The sequence below is a fragment of the Oryctolagus cuniculus genome, chromosome 18, assembly GCF_051225735.1.
Source record: "Oryctolagus cuniculus isolate XC-2025 breed Fujian yellow rabbit chromosome 18, ASM5122573v1, whole genome shotgun sequence".
NCBI lineage: Eukaryota > Metazoa > Chordata > Mammalia > Lagomorpha > Leporidae > Oryctolagus > Oryctolagus cuniculus.
Genome location: NC_142884.1, coordinates 8,138,360 through 8,162,815, shown reverse-complemented (window position 1 = coordinate 8,162,815; position 24,456 = coordinate 8,138,360). Strand labels below are relative to the sequence as shown.

The following is a 24,456-nucleotide window of genomic DNA, read 5'->3' as shown; positions in this document are numbered from 1 at the left end:
CTGGCTTCCTCCTTACCCACAGCCCCTCTAGGGTCCACCCTGCCAGCCAGAGTGAATTCCAGAAACGTCATGGTGCCACCTTCCACTCCCGTCAGCAGCTCCCAATTTCCAAGTAGAAATAGGAGACATCCTTAGGATGAGCCCAGTGTGTTAGACAGCGCATGGCCAGCCCTGGGAGCCTGTTCCCACAGGAGAACCTGCCACAGACCAAAAACCAAGCACACACACAGTTATTCGTGTATTCTATAAAAGAGTACTTCTCCAAAAAAAAAGTGCAATAATGACTCTCAAATGGAAAGTTAACGTGTGTTAAAGACTTTATTTCCGTCAGTATTAATGGGGGAACCTGGAAGGGCTGGAAGAAGCACACAATGTATTGGGGGAGGTTAAACAACAGATCTGGAAGCAGTCCAAGTGAACCTCCAGTGTTGAGGGTGTGTGTCCCTGAGCATGAGCTGGGCGCGTCGCTATTGGTTGTTTATGAATTACATCACCGTAAGAACACGCTGGAGTCGGACAACCCCAGAATGCTGTGCGAGACTCAGCCCCTAGGGACGCGATCCCTCCCTAGGACAGCACAGCCGGCGGCAAGGGGCCACGCTGGGGCCCCGGGCTGCCTGTGACCCTGACCTTGGATGAGGCAGTGCTGACTCCCAGGGAGGTCTCCCTCAGGCAGGGCTCAGAGCGACCACCGAGGAAAAGGCAAGGTCAGACTCATAGGGACCTGCCTGACTCCAGACCTAGGGCTCCACCCACACACAGCGTCTCGCTGCACATTCTGGGCTGTCCACCGGGGCTGCTGGGCAGGGCCACAGGTTGGGCAGCCCCAAGACTGCCTCTGGGGCCATCCCCCAGCCTGGTCCCATCCACTCTGCCCCGTTGCCCCCAGGAACTCACCTTGTGGCTGCACAGGGCAGGTGAGCTTCCCACAAGCCCCTGCCTGCCCCGCATTGCCCACCACAGCCTTCCTAAGAGGGACCTTCTTCCATGGCCCGGGGCTCCTCGGCGGACTTCTCAAGGACGGAACCCAAGTCTGTCCTAGCCTCCCCTTGGACCCCAGGAGGTGGGGTGGTTGCTGCATTCACTCATTCCAACCTCCCTCATCGGGGGGCCCCTGCCCCCGTTCCTCTGCTGGCTCCTCTCGAGCCCATCCTGCTGGAGCTGGCCCTCGTGGGCATCTAGAAGCTGTAGACGGCCAGGTGGGACCTGCTTCTGGTGTGGACGGTGGTGTGGGAGGGAAAGCCCACAGGCAGGGGCCAGGAGCGGCAGAGCAGGTGCCACTCTGTCGTGTGTGGTCCCCGCTAGGGGCCCTTCTGTAAAGAAATGTTTGTTTTCTAAGGGCTGTGACAGCTCCGGCTGTGCATGGGGGACAGTTCCTCTTCTGGGGCCACTTTTCTGACCCCACCCCAGGGGCTCCTGTGGGGCTTCCTCTTGGTGTGAATTAAGATCCCAGATCTCTCCACCCTGGAAATGCTGCCGCTGCTGCTCACCCTGCTGTGGGCAGGTGAGTGCCTGTGGGGCGTGGGGCCATTGGGCTGGGCTGACTTTCTTTCTTTCTTTCTTTCTTTCTTTCTTTCTTTCTTTCTTTCTTTCTTTCTTTCTTTCTTTCTTTCTTTCTTTCTTTCTTTCTTTCTAGGCAGAGAGAGACAGAGAGAAAGGTCTTCCTTTGCTGTTGGTTCACCCTCCAATGGCCGTCGCAACTGGCGCACAGCGCTGATCCGAAGGCAGGAGCCAGGTGCTTCTCCTGGTCTCCCATGGGGTGCAGGGCCCAAGCACTTGGGCCATCCTCCACTGCCCTCCCTGGCCACAGCAGAGAGCTGGCCTGGAAGAGGGGCAACCAGGACAGAATCCGGCGCCCCGACCGGGACTAGAACCCAGTGTGCCGGCGCTGCAAGGCGGAGGATTAGCCTAGTGAGCCGCGGCGCCGGCCCTGACCTCATTTCTCTGCAGGGTCCCTGGCTCAGGTTGGGAAATACCGGCTGGAAGTTCCAAAGAGCGTGACAGTGCAGGAGGGCCTGTGTGTCCTGGTGTCCTGCAGTGTCCACTGTCACCTCCAGGACAACCATAGAGCCTTTGTCCATGGCTACTGGTTCGGGAAAGAGGCCAATGTGAACTTGGACGCTCCAGTCACCACAAACAGCTGGCACAGGAAAGTGGATGAGGAGACCAAGGACTGACTCCACCTCCTCGGAGACCCCAGGACCAATAGCTGCTCTCTGAGTATCACTGACACTGGGTCCTACTTCTTCAACTTGCAGAAATGGAGCCAGCCGCACCAGTTACCTGGGGAGCCAGCACTCCCTGCGAGTGATGGGTAAGGGGTGCACTGTGGGGAGCAACTCGGACTAGACTGTTACTGGAATTAAGACTTATTCTATGCATCTGCTCTCCCACAATATGGCGCTGGGAGAGGAGGAAACAGCTTCTACACAGCTGCCTCCAGTTCAACCAATAAACTGTAGGAGCTGCTCCTGATTGGAGGAGAGCAGCGTACTCAGCGTGTGGGTAGCAGAGTTGGGATTGGTGGAAGAGGACTATAAAGGAGGAGAGAGACAACATGCACCAGGAACATCTATCTGAAGGAACACCTGTGCAGCCCCCGAGAGAGCCGGCCGGCGGTGTGCTGCTCCCCCGCGGAAGTGGGGAAAGTGGCAGGGGGAACCGCCCTTCCACGGAGGTGGAAGGGATGGTAGCCAACCCGGGAAGAACCAGCAGCAAACCCGGGAAGGGCCGAGCAGACAAAAGAACAGCGCAGGGTCCTGTGTCATTCCTCCATGAAGAGGGGGAGCGACAGTGCACCCATGGCCCCAGGGCGGGGCTGGGATCCCTGCTCCTCACCTTAGGGGGGACCCAGGGGTTCTGACAACATGGGGGACTGGCTGTGGGTGTGTGTGGGGGGGAGACAGCCGGCCTAGGGCGCATGTCGGGGGTCCCCATCTCCAAGATCTGGGTCTCTGTCTCTCTCCTTCCCAGCTCTGACACAGACCCCTGACATCCACATCCAGGGGACCCTCCAGTCTGGCCACCCCATGAGCATCCTCTGTGCAGTGCCCTGGGCTTGTAAGAGGGGGACACCCCCACCTACTCCTGGATCGGGGATGCCCTGACCTCCCTGGGCCCCGTGATCGCCCACTCTCCGATGCTCACCCTCACCACTGAGCGGCACATCCACGGCACCAACCTCACCTGCAGCCAGAGTGAGCAGGGAGAGGCTCAACATGTCCTGTGAGCGCTGGGCTGGGATGCCTGGGGCCCTGAGGGTGGGGCTGCTGGGACTGAGGGGCGGGCGGGACCAGAGGTCGCAGGTTCAAGTCCTGGCAACCAGGGCTGAGGAGGAAGGAAGGGGCCTCTGTGGGGAGAGTGCCAAGCCTTCCTGGCTCTGGAAGGAGACGATCATGTCTGTGTGCCCAGATGCCCCGTGGAATCTGACCATCACTGCCTTGCAGACAGACGGCACAGGTAGGGTGCGACTGCTGGCCCGTGGGGCTGCAGTGCAGGGGTGGGGCTGTCTCCCTGCTCCAGCCAGGAGCCGGGATTTCCGAGCACAGGTGAGAGAGAGGCTGTGGCCAGCGGTAGGAGCTGTACAGGGGGGGCTGGAGGCTTCTGGGTCGCCGGTGTCCCTACAGACAAGGCCACAGCCTCTTCCTTGCTCCGTCCACTGAGTGAGGCTGGCGCCAGTGCTGGGGCGATGTCCTCCCCCCAGACACCTCCCGCATTCTCTGTGGGATCAAACCCTGCCTGCTCCTTTAGATCCCTGCATTTTAATGTGTTTTTTTTTTAAATATTTATTTACTTGAGATGGAAGGGGAGAGAGGGTGTTGGGGAGATCCCGTCAACTGGTTCACTTCCCAAATGCTCTCAGTAGCCAGGGACAGGCTAAGGCTGAGGCTGGCGCTAGGAACTCCACGTGGGTCTCCCATGTGGATGGCAGGGACCCAACTACTTGAGCCGTTGTCACCTGTCAAAGCCTCCCAGGGTGCACGTTAGCAAGAAGCTGGAATCAGGAAATGGAACTGGGACTTGAACCTGAGCGCTCCAAATTTGGGCATCCCGACCAGCGTCTTAACCACTTAAGCCCACCCTACTTTTTTTTTAAATTTTTTAAAAATTTATTTGACAGATAGAGTTAGACAGTGAGAGAGAGACAGAGAAAGGTCTTCCTTCTGTTGGTTCACCCCCCAAATGGCTGCCACGGCCAGCACGCTGTGCTGATCCGAAGGCAGGAGCCAGGTGCCTCTCCTGGTCTCCCCTGGGGTGCAGGGCCCAAGCACTTGGGCCATCCTCCACTGCACTCCCGGGCCACAGCAGAGAGCTGGCCTGGAAGAGGAGCAGCCAGGACTAGAACTGGCACCCATATGGGATGCTGGTGCCGCATGCGGAGGATTAACCAAGTGATCCACAGTGCCAGCCCTGCCCTCCCTAATATTACTATTATTAATAGTAAGCCTGAGATTGGTCTTGGTCTGTTTGAGCTGCCACAACAAAATACCAGAGACTTGGAGAATTAAGCCACAGACATTTATTTCTCGAGCTCGGGAGGCCTGAGGTCCAGGGTCAAGGTGAGGCCCCTCTCTGGCCACCCTCTTGCTGCAGCCTTGACCCAGGCAAACTCTCGGTGTCTCGTCCTCAAAGGGCTCAGACCCCCGGATTGTGAGGGTCCCACACTCCTGAGCTCAGGAATCCTGATTGCCTGCAAGTATGCAAGTAGAGCGTCAGTGTATGAATTTTGCAGGAATACGGTTTAGCCCACGGCCAAAAGCAATGAGAACTGTCAAATTCAGCACCTCCCATTTCCCTCAGCCTCTGAAGGGGATCTTTGGGTAGATTTTTTTTTTAATTTATTTTTTTATTTTTTTGACAGGCAGAGTGGACAGTGAGAGAGAGAGTCAGAGAGAAAGGTCTTCCTTTTTGCCGTTGGTTCGCCACCCAATGGCCGCTGTGTCCGGCACACCGTGCTGATCCGAAGGCAGGAGCCAGGTGCTTCTCCTGGTCTCCCATGGGGTGCAGGGCCCAAGGACCTGGGCCATCCTCCACTGCACTACCCGGGCCACAGCAGAGAGCTGGCCTGGAAGAGGGGCAACCGGGACAGAATCTGGTGCCCCGACTGGGACTAGAACCCGATGTGCCGGCGCTGCAAGGTGGAGGATTAGCCTAGTGAGCTGCGGTGCCGGCCTTTGGGTAGATATTGAAACCCAGCAGACACACAGAAGACGCACACCCCATGTCACCATTCGACCTCTTTATTACTTGTAAATTCACTTTTCATTTCGGAGTCATGTGAATTGAACTCAAACTTTGGGTCTGATGGGGAACTCCTGGTGTCCACCCACAGCGAAATTTCTTTCTGGTGAATGACCCCATGGCTTTCTGATTTTAAGTATATTACCCTAAAAGGCACTTCGCTGGTCTTCCACTACTGGAAAATTTTTACGTTGCTTGTCTTTTGCTGATGCAATCAATACAGCAAGAAATGACTGCAGAAACAGCCCCCATACGTGCGCGCGCGTCTGTGAGATACTTCTCTGGCTTGGACGAGAGGCTGCGTTAGTAACTCCTACAGACGCTGCTAACTGGTGCTGCATGGAGTTTGTCGCAATTATGTTCCACGCAGCCACGTGCCATTCCCCCACCAAGCCGTGTCCTCACTCTAGTTTTACCTTGCACTGTCTTTTTTGGTGGATGGCATAAGCACCTTTCATTACATGTAAGAACCATTTTCTTTGTGTAGGATTTTTTTTTCTTAAGGATTTAAAGGTGCTCTTTTCATCTTAAGAAAATCGCCTGTTTTTTAGTCAAAAGGATATATGGGCCGGTGCCGCGGCTCACTAGGCTAATCCTCTGCCTTGTGGCGCCGGCACACCGGGTTCTAGTCCCGGTTGGGGCACTGGATTCTGTCCCGGTTACCCCTCTCCCAGGCCAGCTCTCTGCTGTGGCCTGGGAGTGCAGTGGAGGATGGCCCAGGTGCTTGGGCCCTGCACCCCATGGGAGACCAGGATAAGTACCTGGCTCCTGCCATCAGATCAGTGCGGTGCACCGGCGGCAGCGCACTGGCGGCAGCCATTGGAGGGTGAACCAACGGCAAAGGAAGACCTTTCTCTCTGTCTCTCTCTCTCACTGTCCACTCTGCCCGTCAAAAATAAATAAATAAAATTAAAAAAAAAAAGGATATACGCCCAGTGTAGTGATGACTAAGTACATCCCAGCCATCCACTGGCCACACTTCTCAAGTGGCTTCTTTGCAAATCCTTCAAGATTTCTTGCAGTCGACCTTTCGCTCAACCTTCCAGGGCCATCACAAGGGTGTTTCCACACCTCAGCTGTGGTTGCACCTCCTTGTCTCCACCTGTTCCCTAGCTGGGGCCCATCCTCCGGGTCCTCCTGAAGTCTCTCCTCCTCCAGGAAGTCTTCCCTCCCCCATCACAGAACACGTGTGAGGTCCTGGGTGTGGTGTCTGTAGGCTCCTTGGACACGGCTCCCTCGGGCAGGTCTTAGCGGAGGGCTGTTGAACGACCACATGGCAAAACTCTCAGAGGTACACGGGGCCCTGAATCCGCGCGGATGACCCAGCACGAGCGCCTGCTGGGCAGTCTGTGCTGCTGCCCCGCCCCGGCCGTTCCCCACGGGAGGCAGCCAGGAAGAGAAACAGCAGAGCCCCTAGCGTGGCCTGAACCGAGCCTCCTCTCTGCCTCCCAGGGGCTGTGGCCCTGGCCAGTGGCTCCACGTTGCCGGTTCAGGAGGGCCAGTCTCTGCGCCTGGTCTGTGGCGCTGACAGCAACCCGCCTGCTGCGCTGAGCTGGACCCAGGGGACACGGGCCCTGTGGTCAGCCAAGTCCCCCAACCGGGCGGTGCTGGAGCTGCCCCGGCTGGGACTGCGGGACCGCGGATAATCACGTGCCGGGCTCTGCACCTGCTGGGCGCAGAAAACGTCTGTGAGCCTCTGGGTGCAGCTGAATTGGAGAACGCCTGTGGGCAGGGCACCCAAGGGTGGAGCACAGGGGCGGGGCACGGGGTGGGGCACCCAGCTGCGTTGGTCCTCACACCGCAGAGCGGGGAGGGTGCTCTCCAGGGAGCTCCGTCACGAGGACCCTTCACCCCATTCCTGGAAGTCCCACCTGCCTGATTAAACTCTCCCCCCAAAGACCCCACCCCCTAAACACCATCACACTAGGGGTTAGGAGGCCAACGTGGGACCTCGGGGGACTCCACATGCGGTCCACTTCCAGCTTCCCACGCGACACAGTGCCTGGCTGTACTTGGACTGGACCTGGTGAGGCAAGTCCCCTCCCCTCCCCCAGTCCCATGCCCCAAGCCAGGCTGCTCTGCCTGGGGCCACAGGGCAGAGGGCTCCTATCATCCCACAGTTGGAGCCACAGGACTGGGAGGCTGTGTTGGTAACGTGTCCAGCAGCAGGGGAGGGGATGGACAGAATGGGGTGCAGACACACGTGGCCGAGTGTCCAGTCACGAAACGATGCGGTTCTCTCACTTGTGGCAACGTGGGTGGAAGCAGGGGTCGGCACGTTAGCGAAACAACCCAGGTAGAGAAACACAGGTAGCACAGGGTCTTAACCACATGAGGACCCTAACAAAGACAAAAGCGCGCTAGAGCAGGCATTATGGTGCCGTGGGTTGTCACTGCTTGGGCTGTGGGTTGCCCATATACTATAGTAAGGCAGTGCTTGGAGTCCTGGCTGCTCTGCTTCCAATCCAGCTCCCTGCTAATGCAGCTGGGAAGGCAGCAGAAGATGGCCCACGTGCTTGGGACCCTGCACCCGCGTGGGAGACCCAGGTGGAGTTCCTAGCGCCTGGCTTCAGCCTGACCCAGCCCCAGCTGTTGCAGCCATGTGGGGAGTGAAGTTGGAAGACATCCCTTTGTCTTTTTTTTTTTTTTTTTTTTTTTTTTACAGGCAGAGTGGACAGTGAGAGAGAGAGACAGAGAGAAAGGTCTTCCTTTGCCGTTGGTTCACCCTCCAATGGCTGCCACGGCCCGCGTGCTGCCGCCGGCGCACCACGCTGATCCGAAGGCAGGAGCCAGGTGCTTTTCCTGGTCTCCCATGGGGTGCAGGGCCCAAGCACCCGGGCCATCCTCCACTGCACTCCCTGGCCACAGCAGAGAGCTGGCCTGGAAGAGGGGCACCCGGGACAGAATCCAGCGCCCCGACCGGGACTAGAACCCGGTGTGCCGGCGCCGCTAGGCGGAGGATTAGCCTAGTGAGCCGCGGCGCCGGCCCTCCCTTTGTCTTTCTCTCCTCCATCCTCACCGCCCTTTGAATAAATAAATCTTTTAAATAAATGTATCTCACAGAAATTGAGAGTAGAACGAGAAAATAAGGAAAGAGAAGGATGGGGAGAGGGTGATTTAATGAGGACTAAGTTGCAGTTGGATAGGGCCAGCAGTTCTGGTGTTCTTTTGCATAATAGGACAAGTGTAGATAACAATAATGTATTGTATATTTTTATTTAAAAATAAGGGAGGATTTTGAATGTTTTCATCAAAAAAAAGAGATTAAAAATGTTTTGAGGATATGCCTTCATCTGAATGTTACGTTATGCATCCATGTATCAGGACATCGTATGGCACTCATACATACGTGCAGTTCTCAATGTATCAGCTACAAATTTTAAAAAGTTAAAGTTTAGGGGCAGGCACTGTGCAGCAGTTAACATGCCACTTGGAAAGCCTGCATCCCCTATCGGGGCGCTGGGTTCAAATCATGACCTCGATTTCCAGTTCCAGCTGCCTGCCACTGTGCACCGGGGAGAGAGCAGGCGATGGCTTAGGTACCTGACCTCTGCCACCCACGTGGGAGACCCAGGTGGAGTTCTGGGCTCTTGGCTTCAGCCTGGCCCAGTCACGGCTGCTGTGGGCATTTGGAGCGTGAACCAATGAAAGGAAGATCTCTTCTCTCTGATAAAAATAATAATAAAATTTAAAAATCAAAATAAAAAGGTGACCCATCCATACAATGCCATGGAACTCAGCAGTGAGAAAGACCCAAGTACTGATGCTTGCTGCGATATGAATCAATCCCAAAAGCATGATGCTAGGTGGAAGAAGCCAGGCACGAGCGACCGCTTGCTGTATGAGTCCACTTGGGCAAAATGTCAAGAAGAGGTGAGTGCCTGGAAACAGCTATGAAGTCGGTGGTTTCAGGAGGCAACAGGGACTGCTCGGGGGTGTGAGCTTCCCTTTGCGGGTGATGGAGGTGCTTTGGGATGAGGCGGGGGTGGTGGTTGTGCAACGTTCCGAAGCCAAGAAGCTCTGTGGAGCTGCTCACGCGTAAGCTGTTCATTTTACAGCAGCTGAATCCCACCTCTACAGACGATGATAATTTCAACTTTCACCCCGTCTGCTTCAGCACTTGACCTCTTGGAACTTCCATTGGTCACCTGTTCAACGGGGCCAGCGACACCGTAGTGTGCAGGTGTGTCTTGCGGGACTTGGCACATCGAGGCACACAGACAGTGCCTGGTGCACCTGAGCCCCAGGGAATGGTCTGCGCTGAGAGCCTGGGCCGAGCGTGTGCGGCCGAGGGAGTCCCTCGGGGCACTGGATGATCTTCAGCTGCCCGGCTGCACATGTATAATTGTGTATCGCTTGCACTCTCATTGAACCCGTGCCCTTGTGCACCACGGGGCAGAACACTGCTCACGTGCAGGGGGGAGTGAGAAGCCTATTTCAGGTCCCCCCCCTCCCGGCCAAAGCTCTATTTCACTTCCCCCTCTCCCTCGTGGTCCATTCCCCATGAGTCGCCGAGTTCCTGGGCTGCCAAGTCGTCCTTGATCTGCGACTCCAGGGCTGGACCTCACCCCGGGATCGTGGTGGGAGCTCCGGCAGGCTCCCGTCTCACCCCACCTCCCTGGGCACAGACAGCCTCCTCGTAATTACCTCCAACCCTGTTCTCCTGCAAAGCATCCTGCCCTGCCAGCCCCGCCAGCCCCTGTGCCTCAAGCTGAGGTTCCTGATCCCTGAGGGCTGCAAGACTTTGAAGTCTCACCTCCACGTCAGCCACGCCCCTCACACACCTCAGTCACACCCCCGCCACTCCTGAAGACCTTGTGCCTTTTAGGTTCCAGGCAGGCTCCACCTGACTCGAATGCTGCTCCCTCTCCCCCATTTCTGCAGCCCCTGCTCACCCTACAAGAGCCAGCCCAGATGCTGCCCCCCACCCCCCAAGACGGGCTGCATTCTCAGCCTTCCCTCCCATCCCAACCCTTGTACTGGAGCAGGCTTTATCCACCTCATTTGGGGCTGGGAGCTTCTTCGGCATGTGTCGCTCCCCGTCTTCGTGGAGGAACGACACAGGACCCTGTGCTGTTCTTTTGTCTGCTCGGCCCTCCCCGGGTTTGCTGCTGGTTCTTCCCGGGTTGGCTACTGACCCTTCCACCTCCGTGGAAGGGCGGTTCCCCCTGCCACTTTCCCCACTTCCGCGGGGGAGCAGCACACCGCCGGCCGGCTCTCTCGGGGGCTTCACAGGTGTTCCTTCAGATAGATGTTCCTGGTGCATGTTGTCTCTCTCCTCCTTTATAGTCCTCTTCCACCAATCCCAACTCTGCTACCCACACGCCGAGTACGCTGCTCTCCTCCAATCAGGAGCAGGTCCTACAGTTTATTGGTTGAACTGGAGGCAGCTGTGTAGAAGCTGTTTCCTCCTCTCCCAGCGCCATATTGTGGGAGAGCAGATGCATAGAATAAGTCTTAATTCCAGTAACTCAGTCTAGTCCCAGTTGCTCCCCACAGGCATGGGGCTGTCTTGTGCGTTGTAGGAGACTGAGCAGAATCCCTGGCCTCTACTCACAAGATGCCAGGCGCCTTCCTCACCTGGTTTCAACAGTGGAAGAAAAAAAAAAAAAACAATGGAGAAGAGTGACTCAGAGCCAGCCCCCTCGGCTCACATGGATGCTGGAGCAGAATGACACATGTTCTCCACTTCTTTGCAGGGTGGCCACAAACACCTTGACGCCTCTGGACAGTCTCAAAATGATTATGTGCATTTTGGTTCTTTTTATTCACATTGACAAAGGATGCCTTGGGAAACCCCGAGGCTTGTTTTCTTTATTGCACACCTACTATGTGCCATGCCCCGGGGAGTGCCTGCCTCATGTCAGAAGAGAAACTTGTGTGCCTTACGTTTGCGCTTTAAAGCTGGGACAGGCATTGTGGTGCAGGAGGTTAGGCTGCCGGCATCCCATGCTGGAGTTCTGGTTGGAGTCTCAGCTCCTCTGCTTCCTGTCCAGCCTCACGACAATGCATCTGGGATGCAGTGGGTGATGGTGCAAGTGCTTGGGTCCCTGCCACCCATGTGGAAGACCCGGATGAAGTTCCTGGCTCCTGGCTTTCGCCTGACCCAGCCCTGGCTGCTGCAAGCATTTGGGGCGTGAATCAGTGGATGGAAAATCCCTCTCTATCTCCTTTTCCTTTCTCTCTCTGTCTCTCTGTCTCTCTGTCTCTCTGTCTCTCTCTCTCTCTCTCTCTGTATGTGTGCTTTAATTTAAATAAACAAATCTAGACTTAGATAAGGAGAGATTTTATTCAAAAGAATTATCGCAAGAGGAGATGGAGGCTGTTGAAATAAGGAAGAGGCCTCCTATTTGCCACAAACAAGTCTTAACATATTTTAAAAGATTGAAATCACACACAGCATTTTTCCCCATCAAAGTGAAATAAAAACTATAAATCTATAACACAAGGAAAATGAAAATTCACAAATACACAGAAATTGCACAGCACACTCTTAAACAACCAACAGATCGAAGAAGGAATCACAAGGGAAATTAGAAAATACCTCGTGATAAATGGAAACCAAAACCACAGCATACTAAAATGTATGGTATACAGTGGAAACAGTGCTGAGAGAGAAACCCACAGCTGTAACACATCACAACAAAGGAAAGATCTCAAATCAATAACCTAATGTTATAGCTGAAGGAACTAGGGAAAGAAAAATTAAATCCAGAGCTAACAGGAAGGGAGAAATAATCAAGATGAGAGTGCCGACAAATAAAGCAGGGAACAGAAAGATGACAAAGAAAGTCAGCAAATGAGAAAGTTGGTCCTCTTAAAAGACCAGCAGTGGATCAATTTTTAGCAAGACTGGCTAAGGAAAAGCGTCGGATTATGAAAAGAAAGCATTATCACCCACGTCACAGAGCTGACAAGGACCACAGGAGACTGCTCTGAGCAACTGTGCACAGCAAACCGCATCATCTAGACGAAGGGACAGATTCCTAGAAACACGTAACCCACCAAGACTGAATCACGGAGAGACAGAACATCTGAACAGACCTACAGCTACTTAAGGGGATTGCATCAATCCTCAAAACATCTCCCAGGCCGGCGCCACGGCTCACTAGGCTAATCCTCCACCTAGCGGTGCCCACACACCAGGTTCTAGTCCTGATCGGGGCGCCAGATTCTGTCCCGGTTGCCTCTCTTCCAGGCCAGCTCTCTGCTGTGGCCAGGGAGTGCAGTGGAGGATGGCCCAGGTGCTTGGGCCCTGCACCCCATGGGAGACCAGGAGAACCACCTGGCTCCTGGCTTTGGATCAGCGTGATACACCGGCTGCAACGCGCTGGCCGCAACGCGCCGGCCGTGGCAGCCATTGGAGGGTGAACCAACGGCAAAAAGGAAGACCTTTCTCTCTGTCTCTCTCTCTCTCTCTCACTGTCCACTCTGCCTGTCAAAGATAAAAAATAAAAAAAAAAAACTCCCACAGAAAAGCCCCAGACCAGCTGGCCTTGTTGGTAAATTCTACTAAATATTCAAAGAAGTAGCACTAATTCTTCTCAAGTACTTCCCCCAAATTGAAGGGGAACGGGCTCTTCCTAACTTGTTCTAGGAGGCCAGTGTTACCCTTGCTAACAAAGCTGAAGACACTACAAGGAAATAAGGCTACAGACCAATGTCTTATGTGTATTGATAAAAGCATCTACAACAAAATAGTAGCAAACGGAAATCAGAAGCACACACCATGACTAGCTAAGATTTGTTCCTGGAACGCACAGAGGTTCTGCATATGAAAACCATCAACATAACATACTGCAGGAACAGAATCATTTCAATTGACGCACAAAAAGCACTTGACATAATCCAATATCCTTTCATGCTAAAAACGCCCAACAAACTAGGAATACCTCGACATAATAGAAGTTATACACAGAAAACTCATAGCTTACATCACACTCAATGGTGGAAGAATGAAGTATTTTCTTCCAAGACCAGGAACAAGACAAAAGCACCTGCTGTCGCCACTTCTGTTCAAAATAATACTGAGTTCTGTCCAGATTCACTGGGCAACAGGAAGAGCTACAAAGCACTTCACTGAAAAGGAAGAAAAATTATATCTGTTCCCTGACAACATGACCTGTTGATATATAGAAAAACTTATAGATCTCTCTGTGTGTGTCACATACACACACACGTGCGTGCGTGTGAAACTGATGACGCAAATAAATGAGTTCAGCAAAGCTGTAGGGTAAAAAACATATATCAGTCAGTTCTGGGGTGGGCGTTTGGTGCAGAAGTTAAGTGGCCACTTCGGGGGCTGGCGCTGTGGCACGGTGGGTTGAGCCACAGTGTGCATGCGCCGGCGGCATCCCGTAGTGCAGTGGGGATTGGAGTCTTGGCTGCTCTGCTGCAGATTCGGTTTCCTGCAGATGCGCCTGGGAAAGCAGCAGAAGATAGTTCAAGTGCTTGGATTCCCTGCTACCCACAAATCTTCAATGATACCCTAGAAGTTGGGCCAGGCTGAAGCCATGAGCCTGGAAGTCCAACTGGGTCTCTCGCATGGGTGTCAGTGGCCCAATTATGTGGGCCATCTCCTGCAGCTTTGCCAGGCGCATTAGCAGGGAACTGGAGCAGCCAGGACTCAATCCAGCTCTCAGATACAGGATGCTGGTGGCTTCATCCTTACCCACGACTCCAGCCTTGTCCATCGCTACTTAGGGGCTCAGGCCGGAAGCCCTTGGAGGAGGGCGGACCCTGCCCTTTCCTGATTGGCTCTAGGGGCTGTACGTCAGCCGCAAGAGGCAGGCGCCCGAGGGCGTTAAGCTCCAATTGCCTCACTGATTGGCTGTGGCATAGCGCATCTAGCTGCTGATTGGCTGCCGGGGTTGCCGCGCACTTCTCGCGGTGGGGCGCCCGCAGGACCCAGGGCGAGGGCGACAACCGCGCGGGTGACTGGTCGGTGGCCAGGCGGTGCGGGGCCTGTGGGCGACCCTGGCCATCGTTGGGAGCTGGCCCGGCGCTGAGACTGCCCAATCTGTCAGACTGCGGATCGCCGGCAGACCCTGGGTCTGTTAGGCTGCCTGATTCAGTCCCACATTCCACTCCCTAGAAGATGGATGTGGAGAGGAGAGCGGGCCGGGGGAGAGCTGGTGCAAAGCTGGGTGACCACAGGTAAGGGTTCTGTACTTGAAATCTGCTGTGCCTGCTCCCAGGCACCCCTCGGATCCCCGCCCCTAGCTCCTCCTCGGTTGAGGAACTTGACAGGCACAACCCAAACCCGACAGGTGCCCAAGGCAGGGTGGGTGGGGTACCAGGGATGGGGGTGTCCGGGGGAGAGGTAACTTCGTGGTAACACCAAGGCCAACACACTTCCGGGACCTGGGTCGCAGGAGCACTGTGTAGCCTGCGTTACAGAATTGTTGGAGGTTACAGAGGTAACAGGTGGTGCGAGGGTCGCAAGCCAACCTCAGCAGTTGACCTACTCTGGGGTTTTTGGCACCCTCCGACCTACGTGCTACCGAGGCTGGTGTCGTGGCTTCACTCCGGCTAAGCTGTCTTCTATGAAAATACACCCTGGCCGTGTCTCACAAGCTATGTTGTAATAAACCTGGAAATGAGAAATTTAAAATCAACTACTTTTCCTAAACCATGTTCTACCCATGTCATACATCCTTGCTTTGCTATATTCATTCACTATATATATTTATGAGTACAATATATGTGAATTTATGTGTATACACTTACATACAATACACATATATAAAACTTTTATATGAATGACAGGCCATCCAATTTTCACTTAAATGTGAGATATTTCAGGCATACTGAGAGGCATAAAAATGGCTTACCAACATTGTATACCCACCATCCAGCTTAAAACTGAAAACACGACCCCTTTCGGACTTTCTTCTCCAAACACATCTCTCATTTTCAAACCTAGTGAACTGCTCTCCTGAACCCAACATAGAGTTATAAGGAATTTAACCTTCTCTGAAGAGAGATCTGGCCATGGCCCTTGGCTTCTGGAGGAAATCTCTATGCTCTGAGAGGGCCGTGCATCATAGGAGTGTTACCTCCCCTTGAATTACACTGGATGGTCTAAAAACGTGATTCAGGGAAGGCATGGCCTTCTCTGATTTTATTTTTTTTGACAGGCAGAGTGGACAGTGAGAGAGAGAGAGAGAGAGACAGAGAGAAACGTCTTCCTTTGCCATTGGTTCACCCTCTAATGGCTGCCATGGCTGGCGCGCTGCGCTGATCCAAAGGCAGGAGCCAGGTACTTCTCCTGGTCTCCCATGGGGTGCAGGGCCCAAGCACCTGGGCCATCCTCCACTGCACTCCCGGGCCACAGCAGAGAGCTGGCCTGGAAGAGGGGCAACCGGGACAGAATCCAGTGCCCCAACCGGGACTAGAACCCAGTGTGCCGGTGCCGCAAGGCAGAGGATTAGCCTAGTGAGCCGCGGCGCCGGCCCTTCTCTGATGTTTTTAACAACAGGGCTGGTTTGGAGTGGGAGCTAACCAGACCAGGTGGTCTAACAATGTAATTTAGGATGGGGGTTTTGAATCAAGGGATATCAGTTCAACTTCAGGGGGAGCTGGATAATAAGATCAGCCATGGGGGGAAGTCAATCCTGCCCAATAGACGGGGGCCTAATAAAAACTCTAGATGCAGGGCCTGGATGGGCTTCTCTGCCTGGTTATATCCTGTGCCGATGGTTGTGCAACATCACCAGGAAGGTTAAGTTACGCTGTCAGGGACTCCACAGGAAGAGAACGACTTGGAGCTTTGCAGTTGGAACTTTCTCAGGCTCTGCCCTTATCCGTGGCTGATTTAATCAGTATCCATGAGTTGTGAGTGACAGTAACTCTGAGGGAAACAGCTTTCAGTGAATCCTGTGAGTACATCTGGTGGATAAGCAAACCTAAGGGTAGTCCTGAGGCCCCAAAGTCTTGCAACTGATTTCAGAGTTGTGAGTGGTCAGAAGAGATCCCCAAATCTGCAACTGGTGTCAGCAGTGAGGGCATCTTGTGCGGCATCCCTAGCTTTTCAGTTGGCATCAGAATGGGGTTTACTAGAACAACCTGAATCACTGGACCATGGTTTGTAAAAAGGAAGGGTGTGGCCGGCACCGCGGCTCACTAGGCTAATCCTCCACCTAGTGGTGCCGGCACACCGGGTTCTAGTCCCGGTTGGGGCACCGGATTCTGTCCTGGTTGCCCCTCTTCCAGGCCAGCTCTCTGCTGTGGCCAGGGAGGGCAGTGGAGGATGGCCCAAGTGCTTGGGCCCTGCACCCCATGGGAGACCAGGAGAAGCACCTGGCTCCTGCCATCGGATCAGCGCGGTGTGCTGGCCGTAGCGCGCTGGCCGCGGCGGCCATTGGAGGGTGAACCAACGGCAAAAGGAAGACCTTTCTCTCTGTCTCTCTCTCTCACTGTCCACTCTGCCTGTCAAAAAAAAAAAAAGGAAGGGTGTAAGGTTGGAATGACTGACCTTTGATTCCTGGACTGTAAGGAGGTGACCCACAAGCATGGAAATGAGGATTTCTGTAGCCAGTTCCAGGAAGTACAAGCTACCAACGGTTTTTCACAATGATGGATCCAACCCTCAATCATGGATGCATAAGGAAACAAGCTAAATATGCGTTCACTTGGTTGGTTGTGTCTGTAACAGCTAAAATGACCCTGGACCAAGCTTGGGTTCTGATCAGTTTGAGTGCAGCTGCTAACCTCAGGGCCATCGCTAAAGGGAAAGGTTATGCTGAAGCAACACACAGCAAAGAAGATCATGGTGGCTCACAAGAGAATGAGGAAATACAGGGAGAATTAAGGGGACACGACAAATGGTGCAAATCTTATAAGAAGACATTAGTGGAGTTAAAACAAAAGTCTCTATGGAGCACCCTTGGAAATTAGCTGGACCAATGGGACCTCCCCCCCAACTAGGTCTGCAACACTGAAGGGCCATAGTCAAGACTGCTCTGTTTATCCTAGATAGGAGGAAAGGTTTTTTTTTGTTGTTGTTGTTTGTTTGTTTGAAAGACAGAGTTACAGAGAGAGGTAGAGACACAGATAGGTCTTCCGTCCACTGGTTCACTCTCCAGATGGCCTCAACGGCCGGAGCTGCGCCGATCCGAAGCCAGGAGCCAGGAGCTTCTTCCGGGTCTCCCACGTGGGTGCAGGGGCCCAAAGACTTGGGCCATCTTCCACTGCTATCCCAGGCCATAGCAGAGAGCTGGATTGGAAGAGGATCAGCCGGGACTAGAACCGGTGCCCAAATGGGATGCTGGCACTTTAGACCAGGGCTTGAACCTGCTGTGCCAGCCCCTGGAGGAAAGTTTAAAGTCAGAAGACGAATGTGACTATGAGTAACTGATGTCCCTGAGGTAATGGAACCTATAAGACAAGGGCTGGGGGCTTGGCATATCACTTAAAACTTTGATTAAGACACTCACAATCCATATCAGAATGTCTGGGTTTGAGTTCTGACCCCACTACCCATCCAATCACCCTGCTAATGCACACTCTGGGAAGCAGCAGATGATGGCTCAAAAACTCGCATCCCCGCCATGCATGTGGGAGAGTTGGACTGAGCTCCTGGCTCCAGCCTTTTGTCTGGCCCAGTACCAACTGTTGAGGGCATCTGGGGACTGAGTCAGTAGATGCAATCTCTCTCTCTCTCTGCCTCTCCAGTACATAAAAATGCATAAATAAATAAAGATAAGTGACAAAAAGGCTTGGGTCCCTTGGCTTAATCCCCAGCTGGGACAGAAAATTATATTCATATTAGAAGTAAAATGGTCAGGAGACGGGTAAGAGATATTTCCAGGCTCCCTTGATATGTGAGCCTCATACAATGTGATTCCAAAATCTGTTGGTGAAATCCTAACAGGAGTTATAGCTAGATTGGCAAGCTGTAGTTAGAATGGGCCTGCAAGATTTTACAGGATTAAGTAGATTCAGATGAAAACTGGAATGGCTGAACACTCTACAAGGATGCAGTTACCTGAATGTATCATGGGGATGGAAGGTGTGTCTGCTGGAAGGATGTTTCCCCAACCTATGACTGTGTAACAGAAGGCATTTAAATCCTCCCTTCAGCCAGTATTGGCTGAATATGCTAAACAGGAAACCAGTAAGATTGCCCAATCACACACAGATTATTAACTTAAAACAGTAGAGGACATCTGGTGGCCAGAACATGTTAGAGACCCAGTATTTGGTTCAGTTATTCAAATTTTGGAGGACACATTTTGCATATCCATGAATATTGCTTGTTCCTATCCATGAAGGTACTCAGAAAAAGTCTTGGAATCTATTGGAAGATTTGAGTTGTAGCAAAAGCCAGTGAGTGGCCAGCGCCGTGGCTCACTAGGCTAATCCTCCACCTAGCGGCGCCGGCACACCGGGTTCTAGTCCTGGTCGGGGCACCGGATTCTGGCCCAGTTGCCCCTCTTCCAGGCCAGCTCTCTGCTGTGGCCCGGGAATGCAGTGGAGGATGGCCCAAGTGCTTGGGCCCTGCACCCCATGGGAGACCAGGATAAGTACCTGGCTCCTGCCTTCGGATCAGCGCAGTGCACTGGCAGCAGCGCGCCAGCCACGGCAGCCATTGGAGGGTGAACCAACGGCAAAGGAAGACCTTTCTCTCTGTCTCTCTCTCTCACTGTCCACTCTGCCTGTCAAAAAAAAAAAAAAAAAAAAAAAAAAAGGCCAGTGAGCACCACCCAGTGGTGAATGCTGAGGTTCTGGGCCAGAAAACTTCCCTTTGAGGGACAGCCAGCTGGCTGTTGGGCTTTGAGACCATGGGAGAGAGAGGAAAGGAGACTTGGTCTTGGGGCTTCACAGAGAACCGTGGCAGGGTCCCCCTGCCTCCAGCTGTTCCTGAAGCTTCACCTGGTGTCATTCCTGCTTCTCCAGGTGAACAGGTCTTTGGGATGACCAAAGGAACAGAAGCTCTCGCCTTGCCAAGGACATGTCCTGCTTTGCCTACTCTGACGTCCCCATCACCTCACTCCTGAACCGCCTGGCCAAGGGCTTCTCCTGCTCCCGGCAGCCGCTGCTGCTGCTTCTGCACATGGGGCTCCCACACGCACAGCCAGGTGTGTGAGAAGGGAAGCAGCGCGGGGGCCGACTGCAGAAGCCGGGACACGGGCTGGGCGGGTTGTGGATCGGTGGTGTGAAGACAGAGGACACCAGGGCACGGGTACCAAATAGCCAGGGTGGACTAGACAGCCGTGTGCCTGGTTGTGGCAGGGCCGGGCTATCTGGGGCGGATTGGCCCGGGAGTGAGATTGGCGTAAGGGTGGCCATGCAGTTAGAGCAGTAGGAAGACATGAGCCTGAAAGGAGCTGTTTCGACTTAGTCTGTTTTTCGGAGTCTCCATGGGCATCCTTTCTCATATGGAAAAGACAACCTGGAGACAGCAGTGGGGTGGGCGTTGTGTGCCACAGTGCCCTGCAGATCCGCAACATTCCCTTTGGTGAGCCAGATGGAATGTCCAAAGACCCAGAACTACTGGTCAGGGGAAATCGTGCCCCTCCTCCTCCCAGGAGCCTCAATCCTAATGAAGAAATACCTGCAGACATCAAGGACCACTATAGGACTCCTTGGTGAAGGTGACTTTTCCTTATGAGTGCATGATATTCACTAAACGATCAAAAGTCCTACTGCCTATTTTATGTAGAGTGGGGGCAGTTTTGAGTGTTATTCCCCAGAAAACACCCTAGCAGTTTTGGATTGGGATGGCCACTTGGGGGTGGGGAGAAGGAAGTCGACAAAGGCGGTCTATCCGTTGAATCAGTAATACTTTAGCATCACTGGGCTTGCGGCTCCACTAGCCTCCAAGCGTTCACTCTCATAGCAATGACACTAGGTTTGGTGAGTACGCTGGTTTTCAACACTAGGAAGCAAAGAGAAAGGAAATGGCTGGCCCAACAAGTGTCACAAATGATCACAACAAAACCAGGAAAGTCGTGGATGGAAGGAAGAGAAGCCGAGGGGGAGCTCAGCTTAGATATCCAGCCTAGGGCAGGTGGGGACCACAGCCGGCATCAGCCTTCATCAAACGCACCGGACGTGCTTCCAGAGAAGGGTGAGTCTTCGTGTTCAGGCCAGAGGAGGGAAGATGCAGGGAGACTTGTCTGTGAGACCCTGGGTCTGGGGGCTTTACAGAGTCTTTCAGAGGCTCCTTGTGAGTCACAGGGAGAAGGCTGGGCCCGGAGGAAGCAGGGGCGCAGAGGCCGGACGCCTGGCTGACTCCTCACGCCCCCTCCCCCAGCACCTGCCAGGCTGGTCAACTCCTCTTGCTCCTTGGAGACGACGCTGCAATGCAGCTGCTCCTTCCACGGGATCCCCACGCCCTCCGTGCAGTGGTGGCTGAGAGGCGCCCCCGTGGGTGTGAGCGGCACAGACAGAGGCCCCCAAGTGACTTCCAGCATGCTGGGCCCCTGGGCTAACAGCACCATCAGCCTGCGCGAGGAGCCGGAAACAGGCACGAGCCTTGTTTGTGAGGGGAAGAACACAAATGGGATCCATGCTCTGAGCATCCTGCTGATGTCAGGTGAGAGTGCGGGGCGGGGGTGGGGGCGGGGGCTCGGGCACAGGGTGAGGATGAGAAGCAGGGTGGGGACTGGCGCTCGGGCAGGAGGAAGGGGCAGGGTTGTGGCTCCACATCAGGGGTCTGGGGAGGGCAGCCTTCCTCACCTGCTCCCTGCTTCCAGGAAAGAGCCGTTTGGCTCCGCAGGTCTTCCTGAAGGGGCTGCTCCAGGGTGTTGTCTACGGAAGCCTCGCAGTTACACTGCTCTTCCTCTGCCTCCTCCCGGTCATGTGAGTACGTCTCAGTCCATTCTCCGAAGCTAAAGCAAAGCACTCGGTTTGTGAAAAGGATCTGGCGCATGGCTGTGGAGGCTGGGCAGAGCGCGGCACCAGCACCTGCCTGGGTCTTCCTGCCGCCTCACAGCGTGGCAGAGAGCATCACATGGCGATGCTGGTGCTGGCGAGGGGCCTCTTCCTCTCCTTATATAACCACTAATGCCATCAAAGGTTCCCCGCTCTCATGGTTTCTTACAATCCTGCTTGCTCCCCGAATGTCCCAGTCGCAAGCACCATTAGCATAGCTTTGGGAATGAGGTTTCTCACGCATGAGCTTTTGGGGGGCACACGCAAATGAATACCAGAGTTAAAATCCACCCACGGCCGGCGCCGTGGCTCACTAGGCTAATCCTCCACCTGCGGCGCCAGCACACCGGGTTCTAGTCCCAGTCAGGGCACCAGATTCTGTCCCGGTTGCCCCTCTTCCAGGCCAGCTCTCTGCTGTGGCCCGGGAGGGCAGTGGAGGATGGCCCAAGTCCTTGGGCCCTGCACCCCATGGGGGACCAGAAGAAGCACCTGGCTCCTGCCTTCGGATCAGCACGGTGCGCCGGCCGCAGCACGCCAGCCGCGGCGGCCATTGGAGGGTGAACCAACGGCAAAAGGAAGACCTTTCTCTCTGTCTCTCTGTGTCTCACTGTCCACTCTTCCTGTCAAAAAAATTAAAATCCACCCACAAGCCTCCCCCAAAGCCTGCTACCCAGCAGATCCTCGTGGTAGTACAGACACAGGGACTCCACCCCCAACCCCCCGCAAGAACCTCAGAGTCTCAAAAGACAAAGAGACTTCCAACGTGGTCATCACAGTTCAGAGCCATCAAGACTAATGCTGCTGGGCATTTTATAAAGGAGAGCCAAGGAGCCCACTGTGATCCTGGAGAAGCCAGGGGAATCCCTGTGACGCTGTCCGGGGTGGGCCAGGAATGCTGAGCTGTCATTGGTTGGAAAGTAGCATATGGCAGAAGTCCACATTTGAGGCATTTCCAGTCTTTGTGTGATGTTAGGTACATTGAGGTAATGGCTGACAGTGAGGTTGGTGTTAGTGCGGGAAGATTCTTGAATCCTGGCTGAACGTGTTGGCTGGAAGCCTGGAGTGAGAAGGCCAGACTTTCCAGCGGGTCAGGCCAGAGAGCCCGCCAAAGAACCTCTGGCCAATCCAGAAGGCTTAGGCTGAATCTTCGGTTGGGAGCCATGGGGAATGCTAACCTGGGAAGGAAAAATGTGAGCATAGGCAGGCATACGGACCAGAGAAGGTAGGAGGCCAGAGGCCACGCAGGAAGCCGGTGCCAGCGTCAGGGAGCAGGAAAGAGCCAGGCCTTCGCTGGGGCATGAGCTCTCAAGAGAGAGAAGGAGGAGGAAGGGGGCAAGACAAAGTGAGGAGCTGTTTTCCAGGTGTAACCAAGAGGACTTAACGACCAGCAACAATCTGTCTGTGGTTTGCAAGGCCCTCTTGTAGCTGACCTCAGCCGAGCCCCCACAGCCCGGCAGGCAGGGTTTCCCTGCCACACGGCACTCAAAACCCATTCCCGCAGAGGCTGTGTGGATTTCCACAGACAACACAGCAAGCAGGCAGTGTTGCTGGGGTTCAAGGCTGGAACTGCTGGCCAAGAGCAGAGCCCGCCGTGGGATTCAGGGAGGTGGTAAGCCACAGCTGGTCAGAAACTCCTCTCCTCAGAGCGAAACATATGCGAATGAAGCAGACAAAGAACATCGCAGCAATCAAAGCAAAAGGGAGCCCCCAACTCAGAGCAGGCCAAGAACCCCAGAGATCTCTGAAGCCCGAGGAGACGGGAAAATCCACCATCGCCCCAACATCTGAGAGCCAGCTGTTGGTGGGTATCTGTTGGGCCTGGAATCTAGTCTATGAGGAGCACATGAATAAGACCGTGGGGAGTGGCCCATACATTGCTGTGGGGAAAGGATCCCCCCCACCCCCAGTTTTGCCTGCAGATCATCTTATAGTTGGTGGAGCTAAGGCGTGCAGAGGGAAGGAGAGTTGAAAATTAAGAGAAATAAAGGGGAATTGGAACCAACACCCTCCACACACTCGTGCGCACCAGCACCCTGGGTCCCCACTGAGAAGAGGGCTGTGGGAGGGGCCACCTAACAGCTTCAGAGTGGAAAACAGAGGGTTTGGCCTCTGAGTCTGGCAGGCAGCAGGAGAGCAGCGTGGGCACCAGGGCCCGAGTCCGCCCTAAGTGATGGCGATGAAGCCAAACCCAGGTTACTTGTTGGTTTATCACACGGCCTTGGCGGGACTTGGAAGGGACGGTGCCCCAGGCTTCTAGGCCTCCCTGTTATCAGCCACTTATGACTCTCCAGGACTTGAAGTGCCTCGTTCCCTCCTAACATTCGGTGCTAGCAGCCGGCGTCTCTTTGTGAGCAAACCAGGCATCTGCTAGAGTCCACCGATAGTTACTGAAATGCCTCCTCCTTGTCTCTCTGCTGGGATCCCAAAATTGGGTCAGATTCTCTCAGAAGAGTAGCCAGGGTGGTGGGAAGGGCACCTCACAATAAGGGGACTGAGCCAGGGGGTTACAGTGGCCCAGAAGAGAGAGGGACCAGAACTGCCCGGGGAAGCCAGGCGAGACTTCCTTGCATAGTCTATGAAAAACCCAAGGAATGCCAGGTACCGGGGATGCACAGGGAAGACCAGAGGGAGAAGGCGGGGTTGCAGGCGCCAACTGTGGGATTCTGAGAAAAGGCAAAGCAGTGCCTCCCCCACATCGTCTTAATGTGTGGTCAAAGGGGTGTCCGTTTAAGGTTTGGACACCTCGCTCTAGACCTATTCCAACATTCTGTTTTCCCCTCTCTGTACTTCTCCTTCCAGGAAAAGCAAGATAAACCGGAGCCGCTTAAGCCATGGAAACTCCATCATGCCTGGAGTCCTCATTAGCCCCAGAATCACAAAAGCCCACAAAACTCGGAGAGCTCTCAGGAACCCTGGGGTTTGCAATGAACCTGGAGCCCCCAGAGGCCCCTCAGCTCAGAAAGTCCTCTCCACCCCAAGCTGCTCCTTACACTTGTTCCCCATTGACAACGCTCCATCTTGGACTTGCTCCTACGGCCTGCCAAGGCAAACCTACCATGTGTTGTTTGAATCGGCCAGAAGAAATATGTCCCACCCTTGCATGGCATTAAAAGAAGGGAAAATACAGATGAGCCTATGAAACAGGCCCAGGGAGAAGTAACTTTTTATGCCCCTCCTGTGTGTGCCCAGTTCCTAAGATTCACACCCGAGAGCACCACGCCTTGAAGCCATCTCATTGTGCTGAATGCCAACTTCAACGCTTAGTGTCCGTATGCCTTTGGAGCAGGCAAAAGGTGGAGAAAGTTTTCAAGATGAGGCGCTGCAGTGTGATCTTGC

The 24,456-nt window shown here is 54.3% G+C and overlaps 1 protein-coding gene and 1 pseudogene across 1 annotated transcript; both read left to right on the top strand.

Moving 5' to 3' along the window:
- The first annotated feature begins 1,470 nt into the window (after window positions 1-1,470).
- Window positions 1,471-6,887, top strand: LOC100339127 (sialic acid-binding Ig-like lectin 6; annotated as a pseudogene).
- A 12,259-nt stretch (window positions 6,888-19,146) lies between these two features.
- On the top strand, window positions 19,147-23,985 carry LOC100339371 (SIGLEC family-like protein 1). Its single transcript, XM_089320142.1, has 5 exons — window positions 19,147-19,322; window positions 20,501-20,782; window positions 20,943-21,048; window positions 22,765-22,921; window positions 23,920-23,985. The coding sequence occupies exons 1-5, from the start codon at window positions 19,196-19,198 to the stop codon at window positions 23,983-23,985; spliced, it is 738 nt and encodes a 245-aa protein (XP_089176268.1). The 5' UTR covers window positions 19,147-19,195.
- The last annotated feature ends 471 nt before the right edge of the window (window positions 23,986-24,456 follow it).